Source organism: Camelus dromedarius, chromosome X, assembly GCF_036321535.1.
Source record: "Camelus dromedarius isolate mCamDro1 chromosome X, mCamDro1.pat, whole genome shotgun sequence".
NCBI classification, from domain to species: Eukaryota; Metazoa; Chordata; class Mammalia; order Artiodactyla; family Camelidae; genus Camelus; species Camelus dromedarius.
Window position 1 is genome coordinate 106,816,737 of NC_087472.1, and position 17,106 is coordinate 106,833,842.

The window sequence follows — 17,106 nt, forward strand, 5'->3', positions numbered from 1 at the left end:
CTGCAGCTCCGCTATCTTCAACACAAGGAGATGTTGATTTAGTTATTCATTACTGGTAACAAACCACCCCAACCTTAGTGGCTTAAAACAACAACCATTTCGTTTTCTCATGGTTCTGCAATCTGAACTGGCCTCAGCTGGACACTTCTGCTGGCCTTGACAGTGGTTACTCACGAGGCTTCACTCAACTGGGAGGTTGTCTGCAGGCTGGATTTAGCTGAGACATTGGGACAGCTAAGCTCTTCTCACTCTCCGTGTGGTCTCTCCACATGGTCTCTCCAGTACAGTAGCTACAGTTATGACATAGTGGTTCAAGGGTCCCAAGAATGCAAAAGCAGAAATTACAAGGCCTTCTTAAGTCTTAGGTCCAGAATTATCTCGGCATCATTTCTGCCACATTTGATTGATTAAAGCAGATCACAGGGCCAGTCAGGATTGAAGAGCAGGGGACACTAGGGTATGACCACCGAGAGGTGTTGTCTATGCCTAGGACTCCACACATGGCTTAGGTTTTTATGGGCCAGGGCTGGAAGTGAAGCCTATCACTTCCTCTTATAATCCATAGGCTAGAACTGAATCATATGACTTCTACTACCTGCAAAGGAGACTGGAAAGTGTAGTCTAGCTGACAGGCCATGAAGAAGAGAGACTGTATGCAACCAGTCAGTCTTTTCGTCTATTTCTTTGCCTCCATCAACACCTCTATAAAATGGAACTCTGGAAAGGAGTGAATGCATGACACAGGAACAGTGCATATCACCTAATACATGCTCAGTACTTTTTATTATTGTTATTATTATTATTTGCTTTTATGCAGTGACTATTTGACTTTATTCTATTTAAATCAGCACACATGGTAGTGGATGCCATGCTACAGAATTTGAGCTTTGTCCAGGAGCTAAAGAAGAGACATCAAAGTGTTTTAAGCCAAAGAACAGTGTAATCAGAAATATGTTCACTCCAAAAGTTTGACAGTGTGGTTCTATAATATTTTTGCCCTGAATGTGCAAAATTTCCCCTATGGTATAAACAGAAATAATCCAGAATAAAAGCCAAGAAGAAGGTAGAGTGGATGCTTAGTGGCATAGATCCCGAGGCTATAAATTGTGGCTTGGTATCCTTGGCTAATCGAGAGTTAAATGGGTAAAAGATCACTGTGTTCTTGGCATCTTTTTCTGGTTAGCAAAACTCTTCCACAGATTGGATCTTTGGATTGCTTCCTGATATCTATTTGCAAGGCTCTTTGGGTGACTTTTTGGCCTCTTACTGGTTCTACTTAAAGAGTATTCAAAATCTTAAAGAAGAATCCTTATCATCACCCTATGTTTTCCTGGCTTGAATGCATTTTTCCAAAGAATGTCAAAGATACACAGCTTCTCCATTATTTCTGCATTTCCTCTTGAAGCCTGACTTGGTTCCACTCTTAAAACAGACTAGGAATTTCACAAGACATTGTCTCTTGAAATTATTTGAGATTATTTATTTAAGGAAGTGGCCACCTTCTCCTGAAACGTCTGTTGACCTGACAGGGTATATATCCATCAAACAAATGAACAGGCCACTCCAGTTTTAGGTAATTCTATTTATTAAATTGCTGTGTCTGTTTCTTTGTGGACACTTATGACATGGCTCCAACTACTGCTGGTTGTGGACTGTGGCTTTGTCTTCTAGTTAATTTCATATTAAAGCCTCATAGTGGTTGGGATCACAGCTGCAATGCTTATGAGCTGTGAATTTTTAGGCAAGTTACTTAACCTCTTGAGCTTCTGTTTTTTCATCTGTAATATGGGGATAATAATGTAACCTACTTTTATAATTCTTTTATCAATGAAATGAATCAATATCCATAAAATGTTTAGAACAATATCTGACACTTAGTAAAGGACTCAATGAGAACTAGGTGTTGCTTTCATCTGTTCATAAACTGAAAGATCATTTGCCTAACAATGACAAATGAATTGAATACTTATCAATTTCATGTGAAATATATTTTTAAAAACTTCAATTGAGGGTCTAAATTCCATTAGTGAGTATCCAGATTACATGAACCATAATATTCACTATCTGCTGGAATGATGACTATTTTCAACACCTGAGTTTTGAGGGTGGTAGAGGTGGAGGTATATGCAGTAACAGGTAAATTTGTACTCTGAATTTCTCTTTAAGTGTAATTGTTCTGGTGAAGAAAACCATCTGACGTATTTTATTGTTTTTAAATTCTTTCCTCTTACAAATAAATACCAATCGCAACAGAAGCTGTGTGTGGCTTACATCAAGTGATGGTTAACTTCACAGAATCCTAGTAAGACACATACTGAATCCTTAAATTTTGAGTCAGTAAGCTCTTCCATGAAACCATTTCTCACTTTGTTAATTATAATCACAGTGATTCTTTTGTTGGAATTCACTTGAGACCACAAGAGAATTATAACTTCATATCGACTTGAAAACAAAGGTGTCTTTTTGAGTTATTTTTTGAGTTATTTTTGGTTCAGTGCCATGTGGAATACATGGAGATCAAGGTAATTAGTGATCAGGATATGTTTTTAATCTTTCCTTTTCTCTCTGCCCTTCATGACTCTCTCCCCACCAGCCCCCACCCAACCTGCACCCTCTTAAACGTGGCCACGTGGTTGCATCCACCCTGACCTCCACACCCTCTGTTCAGGAAATGAACAACTTCTCAAGGGCTATTGTTCCACAAAGAGCATAAAATTCAGAGCATGTGTTGTGCTTCAGTATAAAAGAGAATGAAACCTTTTTGTTTTTTTAATTTTTTTACTTAGTGTTAGAAAAATGAAGTCAGTGGTTTTAAAATAGAATCTAAGAATATAAGTAAAAATTGACAATTTAGCCTAAACACAGAAAGTACCCTATGTGCTTTATCATGCTCTCAGGGGTTTTACCCGAGGCTTCCGACATTCTTTGGTTGATTCCTAATAAGGACAGTTTGCACAGTTACAATCCAATTACCATTTGTAGATCCCTGTGGAAAGGGGGACTTTTTTTTAGAGGAATTTTTTTCCAACTCCAGAATATCTCTTGAAAATAGTCTTATTTTTTAAAAGGGGGGCAGGAAATCCAGTTTCAATTTCTCTGCTTTCTTTTTGTCCCTCCCCCTTAACACTGTCTTTCACACACACACATACTCTCCCTCACTCACACACTCAGCGACACAGCCTGCCTCCGTTCTGAAGGGACAGGAACTTCTCAATGGTCCGATGAAAAGATTGCATTTTTTGGTCCCAAGATTCATGGTAGCGGAGGTCTCTGGCAACAAAAGGTATCGTGGGAGTCACAGCTATGCCAGCTGGGCCATGTCTCAGACACTCTGTGCAATCTGCCATTTCAGGATGCATTTTTCAGCGAAAAACTAATCTTTTTTAAAGAGACTGAAGTTCCTACTCCAAGCTTAGTTCAGTGAAATTAGGACAGCAGAGACACAGCTGAATAATTCATGGGTAAGCAATATAAATATCTATACTTATACTTCTTTTCCAGATTATTGTGATAAAATGTTGGGATTCTTCCACATTTGTCTTGTGATTTGGGAAGAAAAATGGATTGATCAGCATCTGAGATGTGTGACAGCTAAGTACTGTCGGTGCCAATAGAGATTTGTGAGAACGTTATTTTTAGATTGATTGATAATGTTGGAGCAGCTTGAAATGAGCAAACTGGAGCAGGAAGGATTGTGCCGTGATGAAATGGAACAGCATAACCGGGCTGATTTCTGCAAAAGATTCAGCACAGGCTGTTCTCATGGCTCAGAGGGTAAAATGGCTTATCTTCCCCTCTAAATTTCTTGAACTTGGGGCAACATTTTAGTTGCTGTGGTTGTGATAAATATGGGTTTCAGAGAACAACTCAGATATTAGATTAGGCTAATCGTAAATCTAAAGTGCCCTGCTCTATAAAAGAGGAAAACTTTAAGCTTCTGGATTTTTAAATACTGTCTGGCTTACCCCTTTATAAAGGTGTGTCTCATAATGAAAAGACTCGGTGGTAAAAAAAGCAGAATGTGACCCTTATGACCCAGACCCCACCCTGCTACTGCAGGGGCCACCTAACTTCTTTGGACTTTGCTTTCCTCCTTTGTAAATGTAGGGGTTTGGATTGATTTATCATGTGAACTGGTTAAATACATATAGTAATTAGGGTTTAGATTCTGGAGCCTGCCACCTGGCTTCAAATTCCAACTCTGCCACTTACTAGGTGTGTGATCTTGACAAGTTACTTAAGATTTCCTCATCTGAAATATGGGGGTACTAATGGTAACATAGTCCTTAGAGTTGTAAGAATTAAATGAGTTACTATAAATAAAGGACTTAGAATAGTAGCTAGCAGAGAGTGCACAATGTTAGCAGCATCTCCAAGGTTCAATCCATCTCCAGAGGTCTGTCGGTCTAATGTCAGTGAACTAAATTTAATTATAGAAAGACAAGGAAAACTATCAGCCTCTGGCCCTGTCACCAAGGAGTTTCTCATTCTTGCATGTGTTTCCATTTTCTACACCCCTGGGATCTGTGCAGGCTCTTTTACCTCTTCCCCATCCAAGATTCAAATGAAGCCTAAAACTCTGAATTAAATTGGTGGCTGGTAGACAAGTCCACAATTCAACTAGGGATACACAGAAATGAAATTGGCCTTTTGTTCTATCATTTTTGCCTTTGGGGATTTACAATTTTGTGGCTGTATCCCCTTTATGCCAAACATTGGAAAGGTTCTTCTGACTGGAAACAAGATGTGAGTGATGATTGGTTTGGGGTTTTTGTTTTTGTTTTTTGTTTTTTGTTTTTTTTGAATAGTGTTAGCACAACACTGGTTTTGACAATGTTTATTTCTACTTTGGTTTATCAATAATTCAGATAAATAGGCCATTTGCAGATAACCACTTTTATTTCACCCTAGCTTTTATGTACTTTCCAGTATCCCCAAGTCTTACCATGTAGTGTGATTGCTTTACAGGTTCTTTGGGATATTGCCCAGAGAAACAAAATCTTAGGAGAGGAAGAAAATGCTGATCCCAAAGACAAATCCTAATCATAGATATGCGTTTCCTTTTAGTCTAGTCCAGAGGTCCACAAACTTTTTCTATAAAGAGCCAGGTAGTAAATATTTTCAGCTTTGCAGCTCAGTCTCCATTACAACTACTCAACTCTGCCATTGTAGTGTGAAAGCAGTCATAGACAATACTGAAAGGAATGGGTGTGACTGTGTGCCAATAAAACTTTATTTACAGAAACAATCAGTGGGTGGGATTTGGCTCACAGGCAATAGTTTGGCAAGCCCTGGCTTGTCATCACCCCTATTTCATAGATTAGGAAAACAAAGCATGGGGAGAGAAAAATAGCTTGCTAAAAGCCACATGGCTGGAAAGTGGCAGAACTGGGATTCAAGCCCAGGCAGCCTAGCTTGCCAGTCTTTGCCTTTAGCCACTGGTCCATCCTGCCCTTCTGTCAAGCCATCTCTGCCTAGGATGCTCATCTCCTGAAGTCGGCCTGGCTCATTACCTCACCTCCACAAGGGTGAGATTCAAATATCAAGTTTTCAGTAAGGTACCCGGAAAGCCCTTGCAGCACTCCTGATTCCCCTCACATTCCTCTACCTTCTCTTTCTCTAGAGCTTATCACCTTGTAACTTGCTATGTAATTTACTCATTTAGTATGTTGATTTCTTGTCAGTTTCCTCCACTGGCCTTGATGCTCCATGAGGGAAAGGCTCTTTGTGTTCTTCACTGATGAATCCCCAGTGCCTAGAACAGTGCCTGACCTATAAAAGGTACTCATTAAGTATTTGTGGAATGAGTGAGGCACATTTTTCCATCATGTTACTATAACATATTTTGACACCCCTCATGTAGCAATCAATAGCTAATATACTAAGGCAAATGGTAAAAACGGACCACTCTACCTACCAACTGTTCAGAATTTTCTAAAATTCCTGCTTTAAAAAAAAGGGACCAGAATAGATAAATAAAGCATAAAAATTATGTATGATGTTAAAGTGTTAAATCTTCCTTTATAAAGGTCTTTTGAGAAGGAATGCTTGAAGAATCCAGAGAAGAAGAATTAGCAAATGTTATTTTGTTGGGTTCATAAAGGAGTAACCTCTTTTAAGAGTCCAAGCAGGGGTGTTGACAGCTATGCAAATACCCTCCACTCTGCCCGGAAGCTCATGAAGAAGGGAGCTCCTTGTCACTGGAGATGTGTTTATTTTGGAGTTATGAAGAACTAGGCAGCCGTTTTCAGAAATGTTGGTTGTGAGCCTGGCATTTAAACTTATGCCATGCTTCAGTAATTATTAATCATTAATAAATGACAGCTGGCCACAGTAGGAAACAGTTGAAAGAAATTCAGCCCCTGGCATGGTTTATCTAAATAACATGCCATTTGACAGCCTTTAACTTACTGATCTGGTCTTTTCATCTCCTTTTCACCTATAGGAAACCACAATCCAGCTGGCTGGCTTGTAATCACCAACAAAAGGCATGTTACACATAGTGGAACCATTTATTCATGAATTCAACACACATTTCTTCAGAGTTTTTGGTGTCACTAAGAAACTGCCAGGTTTTAAAAAGGGATGCAAAGTTAGAGGAATGATGATTAATATTGATTATAACTTTACTTACCACATATTCAGGGCTTGCTGGGAGCTAATAAGCGCTCTGCAAGAAATTCACTTGCATTGACTCAGATGATCACTACAAACCTGAGAGTTCAATCTTATTCTTTGCTCTGTCTTATTGATAAGGAAACTGAGGCTCAGAGATGTTTTGAGTCTTGCCAAAGAGCTCATTTCTATTTGAATCCATGCCAGTGGGTCTCAATCTTTATTGTACAAAAATAAGAATCACCTGAGGATTCTGATTTATGATGAAGGTACGTGGGTCTCATTCCTTATGACCTTAATTCCTTAAATCTGCCTTAGAACCCAGAAACCTGCACATTTACAAGAATCATCTGCTCAGGTAATTCCACTGCCCCAGGTCTGCAGGCCATATTTTGAGCAGTCTTGCATCACTCCTTGCTGGCTCAATTGGCCTGGGGAGGTTTACTGTTGGGTGAGGTTAAAGAGTTGCTGCAATTAGAGACTAGTCCCAAGGACATCATATAACAATGTGGTAGAGACCAAAACCAAAATTATTTCAATCAATTTTATTTCATGGGAAAATCAAGTCTGTTTGTAAAGATGCAATTTATCTCAAAAGAATGACCTTTCTGAAATAAATCACAGATATTAGGTTGTTGGTTTTTCAGTTTGCCTTTTGTTTCTTTTTTCTAAATGTATACTTCTGGTGGGAAGGAAGTGTCTTTTAGTCAATGCTTTTAGTGAGGTGTTCTCCAGTTAATCAAGATTCTATTATATTGAGGCTTCTTTTGTTTGCCTCTTTTATAATGGTTTGTGGTGTTTGTGCTTCTTAATGCTAGTTGTAAAGAAATTCGGATTCTGTTTATTTATTGGCTTAATATATAGGAATAATACATGTATAATATACATGGTATTGCATAGCATACATAAGAGTATATAGTGCATGCGTTTGATGATAAACAAAACTCATACATGAGTGTTAATATCTCCTGATACTATCATTTTAAGGAGATTCTGTGTAATTTGGGCCTAACAGCAGACCTAAGTTATGGCAGGTTTTCTCAATCTCTGCACTATGGACAGTTGCAGCCAAATAGTTCTCTGTTGTGGGCACAGAGGGCTGTCCTGTGTACTGAAGGATGTCCAGCAAATCTCTGACCTCTACTCACTAGTTGCCAGGAGGAAACCCCACCCTAGTCTCATGATAGCCAAAAATGTTTCCAGATGTTGCCAAATGTCCCCTAAGGGGGCAAAATCACTCCCCAAAATCACAGGGCTGTATCATTTTGTATCGTATCGTTACCCTTTATTCATGCTATCCCATAGGCCCCCAGAATAAAAGGATATTTTTATAACTGTCAAGGCCCTTTGTCTATCCAGAAACATTGGGTCAGTTTCAGCTTCACTTATAATTAGGAAATTGAAACGATGAGAAATCATCCACTTTCAAGCTAAAAAAAAAATCCTATGACAACTACTCAAAAGCTGGATCCAGAGAGCCTTAAAATGAGTCATCCATTTATGAGATAAACAGTCACCAAAGAAAAATGCTGGCCTGGAGTGTGCATTTGAGAGTTGAGGAACAGCCAGAAACACATTCTAGGCGGTGCTGGTGGGCTTTGGCACTTTACTGGGTGCTTGTTTATTACTTCATGGCCCATGTGGTCAGGGTCACAGGGCAACATTGACCTTTGTGTTTGTGTCTTCCTGCTGGTAAGAGGTCTGACGAATGAGTATGAGTGTCATGGATTCATTATTCCTGAGGTCCGATACTTTTCTGTTTATTTTCTACCCTGATATATTGGCATTTTTTAGCTCATCAACAGGCTCTGTTTCAGAAGACTGTTTCTTAACAGTTTATTTAAATCCAGAAGAAATTCTCCGTCATAGATACACTATTACGTGAGTTGGTTAGTTTCCAATTTCTTACTGAAATTGATGTACTCATGATGTACCTGGTTCATTTAGTCTCTAGACTGACAAATATTTATTATTTGTGAATTACTTATTCTTCATTGATAATGAATTGCCAGGTATTATCTTGGATACTGGGAACACCGAGGTAAGTAAAGGAGACAAAGCTCTTGCCCTCATGAATCTAGCTAATGTATGTAGCTCGTGATGCAGGGTGCGAAGACTGGGTCTCTGGCACGTGGTGGTAGATAGTAAATAAATATGTGGTGGGTGCTAAATGACCCAGTCTCTATATCAGGGGTTGGCACACTACAGCCAGTGGGCCAAATCCAGCCTGCTGCCGGGTTTTATATGACCTGAATGTCTAGAATGGTTTTTACATTTTTAAGTGGTTGAAAAACATCAAAAGATTACTGTTTTGTGACATGAAAATTATATGAGATTAGAACTTTAGTGTCTGCGAGTAAAGTTTTATTGGAACGTTTGTCTCCACATGGTTTATGGCCACTTTTGTGCTACATTGGCAGAGCTGAGTAGTTGTGACAAAGATTATATGGACCACAAGCCTAAAATACTTACTACGTATATAGCTTTCTATAATTCTATTTTGCGGGGAAAGTGCTTTCAGAATTCCAATCTTGAAGCCTGTCCAGCTCAAGTCATCGGCAGTGGTACCTACAGTATGAAGTAGTGGGACCTGTAGTATGAAGCAGCACTTCAGCACCAGGAAATGGGGCAGTAAAAATCTGAGGGGAGCTCAAGACCTACTTTCTCAACTGTCTGGGAGCTTATCCTCAGTTGAACTCAGTCTCCTTCACCTCACCCACCTTCTCTTCTAATGCTCCCTCCTACTCCTTCTGTATTAGTTTCCTATTGCTGATGCAACAAATTACCAAAAACTTAAAACATCAGAAAGTTAATGTCTTACAGTTCTGGAGGTCAGAAGTCTGACTTGGGTCTCACTTGGCTGAAATCAAAGGCTGCAGCCCTTCTGGAGGCTCTGGGGGAGCATCTGTGCCTTGCCTTTTCCAGCTTCTGGAGACTGCCTGCTCATAGCCCCTTCCTCCATCCTTAAATTTGGCAGCCTAGTGGTATCTTCAAATCTCTCTCTCTCTCTTACTCACAAACACACACACACACACACACACACACACACACACACACACACTCCCCTCCGTTTCTGTTGTCGTATTTCCTTCTCTGACTCTGCCACCCCTGCCTCCTTCTGGTAAGGACTCTTCTGATGAGGTTGATCTCGTCTGGATAATCCAGAATAACCTCCCTATCTCAGGATCCCTTAACTTAATCACACACACAAAGTTCCTTTTGCGGGGTAAGGTAACATACTCACAGGTATCCACTAGGAATTAGAGCATGGCCATCTTTGGGGTGAGGAGTATTACTGTGCCTGCCACACCGTCTATCCAGTAACTCCATACATCTCTCTACCTCTGCCGAACAAAATGCACAACTGAAGGGAATCTCTCAAATTTTGTATCCACCAGCCAGGATATTGTAGTGGCTAAGAGTACAGGCTTTAGACTCTGAGGGACAAGTTGAAGTCATTTGTTGTTGAATGAAAGAATAACAATATGGCATCACTGTATTTGCTCAGTAAAAGAAGGCAAGACATGCTTACTCCTGGTGTCTTAAAGCTTATATTTTGCTTCAAAAAACAACATCTTCACTATTACAACTATCACAGAAATAGCCTTATTTCTTATGGTGGATTTGCATCTTTCTTTGATGTTGGAGAACTTCATGAATTTTCCAGAAACAGCAGACTTACTACAACCAACCTGAATGATGGGGTGCAAATTCAAATCTGAATCTGATCAACCCTTGAGCTCAGTAGTTCTCAACCGTGGCTGCATGGGTTGGTCAATCAGGAAACAAACAAACAAACAAAAAAATGACTGCGCACTAGAACCTGCCTCAGAACCTCTGGGAAGTCATTAGTCTAATCTCTTTCTTTGCACGTATTTACAATTTTCATAATATAAAGGCAAACATATTTTAAGCATGTAGACAGTGTGCCCCCTAGGAACTCTGGGATGAGGCAACTGAGATGTGGAAACTTAATGAATTTGCTTGGTGACTCCCGCAACACTGGTCTGTGTAGTTCCCACGGTTGCCACATCTGGGGACTCCGTCCTTAGCTGTAGAATCCCAAATGGAGAGGTGAGGAGGAGGGAGAGAAACAGGCTGATTTTAGATTTTAGACTTCTAGGTACTTCATTGCAAATATGTTGATTTGAACCTTGTGATAATTCAGGTAAACCTTGGGTGAGTGCTTTGAGAAAGGACTCTTTAAATAAATTAATTTAAAAAGATGATGTGGAATGAAATTAGGAAGGTTGATGCATTCAACCAAGTAACTTACTGTGAGCCAACACTAAATTATCACACCTTAAAAGCAATACAACTACAGTTTTAAGACATGTTTGCAGAGTTTCCCAGCCATTGTGTTTCCTTGATATGGCATCACTGTATTTCCTTGACTCTGTGTGTGCTTCGCTCTGAAATTAGACCTCTCAATCTTCCAAATGTCTATATTGCATTAAGGATAAAAATAAAAATGAAGAACACTGTTCTTTGTCTTTTAGAGCAGTAGTCAATACCTCCTGAGTTTATCCCAAGATACTATGAATGGATATGCTTTTAGCCTGTGAATCAATTGTGTTAATTTTCTAATTTCTCAATAATGGACCTTGCATATTTCCAACTTTAAAAAAACACATTGAAATTTGAATGTGCTTAATTAGAAAAAAATCTTTGAAATTCACAGTGGTGTAACTATACATTGGGAGCAGTGAGAAAATTGGGACATCGGGGAAAATGCAGATTATTTGATGTACTCATGACTGCTCATTGGCAGGTAGCAAAAGACAATGAGATGGTGGAGTGTAGAGGGGTGAGGGGAGGAGGGTGATGAACTAGAGTAACCCATACAGACTTTTCCAGGTCTCTCTGAACTCTTTAAGCTTCAGTTATTCAAGTCTGTGGTATATAATGGATTATGAAACAACTTGGTCTATTACCCATAATTAAAAATGTGACTGAATGATGTTTTTAAGATGCTACACATTTGATAATAGGTAGCTTTGGAGATAACTCTGAAGTCCCCCTTTGTTTATTATTTGATAACCTTCTCTCCTAGGGAAATTGTTTTTTCAGCCATGTGCTAAAGGTGGGTTTAAGAACCAGTTGGCTCTGGAGACAGTTTTACCTCCTTTGTGAAATGACTCTTCCAAGTCCTAACCAATGCAGCTGTCCTGCTTTCAAGAAAGTGCCACACTCTTCTCTTTCTGGGATTTGGCTGTAGCCTTCTCTTGAGCCATCTGCTGCTTAGAAGAACTAATCTTAGGAGAAAAGAACTCCATAAATTCAAGTCATTACAACTAGACCAAGCTTTTTCTTTCTTCTATCTAATAATTCCAAATTTACCAAAGAAGTTAAAAAAAAAAATCTATGACAATAAGAATCAAAGGCTAAGGCAAGTGTAAAGCATCACACTTTATTATGCTAAGTGTAGTCACTTGTGATCAGTTTCCAAAACTATGTATTACTTGATTGAGTTGGAACTGTTTTAGTCAGGAGAAGAAAATGGAGGCTCAAGAAAGATGTAAACTAGCCTGATTCTATTTTGCCAGATTTGGGAATATGCTTTATTTATTTATTTTTAGAGATAAAATATCACTTTCAAAATGTCAAAATTTTAACATCTTTATTCTCCCCTCCCGTCAAACCTAATTCCCTTCTGCTCTTCCTTGCCTTGGTGACTCAGTGTGCCATCCTCCCAGTTGCTCAAGCCAGAAACGCTGATGTCATCCTGGATTACTTCTTCTCTACCCCCCACTGCATCCAGTTTGTCCCCAAGCATCTATGTGATTCTGAGTGTCTCCCTGTCTCTTCAAATTTGAATAAGCATCATACGTAACCTAGTGTCTCTTCTGATCTCTACATCTTTGACTTGCTCCCTCCCTCAATTCCTTTAGAAATGTGTTTCTAGTCATCTTTCCCATATGCAAATCCGGTCATGTTCCTCTCTTACTCAAGGTTCCTTAACGGCTAGCCATCACCCGCTGAATAAAATCCAATCTACTCTGCAATGCCTGCAAAGAAAGCCCTCCAGGATCTGGCCCTGATTTCTGCATGGCTTCACCTCCTGCTATTTCCTCCTTCCAGCCTTGTAATTTCCCCCAAACAAACCTGTTCTCTCAAATTCATTTGCTTTGGAACACACTGTTTTTCCAGTGTTGCATTTCTGCTGAGCTTATTCAACTTGCTGGTCTCCAGTGAAGCAAAGCCTTCCTTGGTCCCCAGACAGATGTCGAAGCCTTTCCTCTAGGCATCCCACTGCATTTGGTACTTACTTCTCGTATCATAATCTCTGAATTTTATGGATTGCGTATGTTCTTCCTACCTAACATTTTTTTTAGCCTGAGTCCTTACAAATCTTGTAAGTTTTATGATTTGGGGAAAATTACTTAACCTTCCCAAGCCTCAATTTCATCTCTAGTATATTATATTGATATATACTATATATTACTATAATATCAACACTATCATAAGTATATATTAGATGTTACAGTAATATATTATGACATATATTATAAACACACTAGATTGTATAATTATATAATGTTATTATATTATTAAATATTATATAAGATAGGGTCAAAAATGGTAACTACCTGCTAAGGTTGTTGGAGGAAGTAGCTTGAAAGCCCTTGGCACAATTGCTGGCACACAGTAGGCCAGCAATATACGTGTACCTTCCCGTCTCTAGTGTGCATGATGGGAATTAGCATCCGTTTTTCCTGTTACTGAGAAACAAAACCCAAAAACTTCCCATGTGTTCCCATAAAAGAGAGGAAGCAGGACCCTTGAAGCACCTTTCCACAGTTTTCTTTGGCCTCTGCATGTATGCACCATTATACGGGATCAGGTGACCAGGCAGATACCCCAGATTTTAATGTTTGCAGCTGACTCAGAAAATCCAGTTAACTAAAAGTGGATTTGATTTTAGGGATTGAGAGCCAATTTTGGAACACAAAAATGGAGTTTGCTTGACTTTATTACTAACTGAGAGAGGCTGAGATTCGTTGAGTTAGTGTGACAGTGAGACTTGATGTTTTTCCCTTTGGTCTGCAGGGTGATTTCACCTGGAACAGCATGTCGGGCCGCAGCGTGCGGCTGAGGTCTGTCCCCATCCAGAGCCTCTCAGAGCTGGAGCGAGCCCGGCTACAGGAAGTGGCTTTTTATCAGCTGCAGCAGGACTGTGACCTGAGCTGTCAGATCACCATTCCCAAAGGTAAGGCCCCGTCTGCCATTTCATCGGGGGTGCTGCAAGGCAACCGTCCGCTCCCCCAGAGCCCCAGTGGCACACTCCTCCCAGCCCCACCATTGACACAGGAAGGAAGCTACACCTTCCAGGTCGTTGGCTGGCATTGGTGTCCGTTTTGAAAGACATGTTCAAATGGGACAACTTACGTGTAAACTAATACGTTTATTTAAAGGGAAGATCAGCTGGGGGTATTAAAAGGGAACGCTATGTGTATCTTAACAGTCTGTGTGGCTTCAGCACAATTAAAAAGAAATTTCCAAAAGGTCAGCTTAAAGAGTTACAAGAAAAACCACATCTCTGTCAATACAATTTCAAAATAACCAGCTGAAAAGAATGTTTTAACAACCTGTTCAACTTGTCACTTGACCTTCTGCCAACTCAGAATTGGTGATTACACCAATGTGAACTCCTTCTGACCCAGCCTTTCACCTGGCGTGTCTGTCAGGGTTCACCACTATAACCCTGGAGCCAGTACAGGCCTGGTTGTCTGATGTTTTTACAAGCACAGATCCTGATTCCTATAAAGATGAGAAGCATATATTTGAAATTCTTTGATCTCTAAAGTCTGTTTCTGAATGTTTACCAACTTCTATAAAAGTACATTGTAATTCGTATTAGTGTGGAGGAGAAAGGGAATTTGAGGTAGAGTGAAAAGCTATGGTGTTATACAAATAGAGAACCTGCCATAAAAAGTATCACTGGCTGGTGTGCCTGAAACTTAAAGGGAAGCAGGAGAGAGATAACAAGCATCCAAAAGCTAGAAGATTGCCTCAGAAGATTCGGTATCTGCAGGACTTCTACTTTATTTTATGAGACGGTTGAGGGGCTGCTTCATGAATTTTTATTCATAAAATCATTTACATCCTCCCTATACACATACATATAGATATGGGGTTCTCAATCAGGGGTGGTTTTGCCCCCATCTCCAGGTAAAATCTGGCAGTGTCTGGTTCCACTTTCCGTTTTCACAGCTTGGGGAAACGATGCAGCTGACACCTAGTGGGTAGAGGCCAGGGATGCTGTTAAATATCCAATAATACACAGGACAGTGCCCCACAACAAGCATTGTCAGGCCCCAAGGGCCCAAGTGCACAGGCTGAACAACTTTGATATACACATGAACACGTGCTCATGTGCTGCCAACAGCGGTGCTGATGGAAAGGGCACTGGCTTGGGAGTCTGAAAACCAGGATGTGAGGACTTGTCCAGTCACCCCACCTCTACATGTGGGCCTGGGCATTCACCTCTGTCGTGGGAGGCTCAGTTTTGTTGACTAGAAAGAGTAGCACAAAAACACTGACCACACAGAGTTTTTCACTGGATGGTGACTCTTAGGGCCACTTTTATTCTTTTTTTTTAAGATTGAAGTATAGTTGATTTATAATATTATATCAGTTTCAGTTGAACATCTTAGTGGTTCAGTATCTTTGCAGATTATATTCCATTTAAAGTTATTACAAGATAATGGCTGTGATTCCCTGTGCTGCACAATATCTCCTTGTTGCTTATCTATTTTATACATAGTAGTTTGTATCTCTTAATCCCATACCCCTATCTTGCCACTGGTAACCACTAGTTTGTTTTGTATATCTGTGAGTCTGTTTCTTTTTTGCTGTGTATATTGGTTTGTTTTATTTTTAGATTCTATATATAAGTGATATCATAAAGTATTTATCTTTCTCTATGTGACATTTCACTAAGAATAATATTTTCTAAGTCCATCCACATTGCTGCAAATGGCAGAATTTCGTTATTTTTAAATGGCTAAGTAATATTCCATTGTGTGTGTGTGTATATATATACATCTTCTTTGTCCAGTCATCGGTTGATGGACACTTGAGTTGTTTCCATATCTTGGCTATTGTAAAAAATGCTGTTATGAACATGGGGTTCATGTCTCATTTTGAATTAGTGTTTTCATTTTTTTCTGGAAATATACCCAGCTGTGGAATTGCTGGATCATATAGTAGTTCTATTTTTAGTTTTTTGAGGAACCTTCATTCTGTTTTCCATAGTGGCTGCACCAATTTACATTCCCACCAACAGGGTAGGAGGGTTCCCTTTTCTCCACATCTTCACCAACATTTCTTATTTGTAGATTTTTTGATGATAGCATTCTGACAGGTGTGAGGTGATACCTCATTGTTGTTTTGATTTGAATTTCTCAGATAATTAGTGATGTTGAGCAACTTTCCTGTGCCTGTTAGCCATCAATATGTCTTCTTTGGAAAAATGTGTATTCAGGCCTTCTGCCCATTTTTTGATTGGGTTGTTTATTTTTTTGATATTGAGCTGTATGAGCTGTTTATATATTTTGGATATTAACCCCTTGTCAGTCATATCATTTGCAAATATTTTCTCCCAGTCTGTAGGTTGTCTTTTTGTTTTGTCAGTGGTTTCCTTTACTGTGCATAAGCTTTTAAGTTTAATTAGGGCCCATCTGTTTATTTTTGTTTTTGTTTCTTTTGTCTTAGGAGACAGATTCAAAAAAATATTGCTGCAATTTATGTCAAAGAGTGTTCTGCCTATGTTCTCTTCTGGGAGTTTTACGGTTTCAGGTTTTGTATTTAGATCTTTAATCCATTCTGAGTGTATTTTTGTATATGGTGTGAGGAAATGTTCTTATCTCATTCTTTTACATGTAGCTCTCCAATTTTCCCAGCACCACTTATTGAAGAGACTGTCTTCTCCCTTGTATATTTTTGCCTCCTTTGTCATAGTTTATTGACCAGAGGTGCGTGGGTTTATTTCTAGGCTCTCTATTCTGTTCCAGTGATACATATATATGTCTGGTTTTGTGTCAATGCCATGCTGTTTTGATTACTGTAGCTATGTTGTTTAGTCTGAAGGCTAGGAAGGTGAGACCTCCAGCTTTGTTCTTTTTTCTCAGGATTGCTTTGGCAATTCCAGGTCTTTTGTGGTTCCATGTAAATTTTAGGGTTATTTGTTCTAGTTCTGTGCAAAATGTCATGGGTATTTTGATAGGGATTGCATTAAATCTGTAAATTGCTTCAGGTAGTGTGTCTGTTTTAACAATATTAATTCTTCTAATCCAAGAGCATGGGATTTTTTTAATTCCTTTGTATCATCTTCAATTTTCCTCCTCAGTGTTTTATAATTTTCAGAGTGCGGGTCTTTCACCTCCTTGGTTAAGTTGATTCCTACATATTTTATTCTTTCTGTTGTGACTTTAAATAGGGTCTTTTTTACTTTCTCTTTCTGAGAGTTCATTATTAGTGTATTGAGAA

At 39.3% G+C, this 17,106-nt stretch overlaps 1 protein-coding gene across 4 annotated transcripts in view; it reads left to right on the top strand.

The window, feature by feature from the left end:
* The window catches only part of ARHGAP6 (Rho GTPase activating protein 6), a 446,321-nt gene that overhangs the window by 349,239 nt on the left and 79,976 nt on the right, over positions 1-17,106 (top strand). For 3 of the 4 annotated variants that reach the window (XM_031445951.2, XM_031445953.2, XM_064482587.1), the window contains exon 2: positions 13,666-13,825. In XM_031445951.2, the coding sequence (XP_031301811.2) occupies positions 13,666-13,825 (160 nt within the window). Of the gene's footprint in view, positions 1-3,168; positions 3,462-13,665; positions 13,826-17,106 lie in introns of those variants that run through there. The other variant, XM_031445954.2, reaches the window with a different exon arrangement.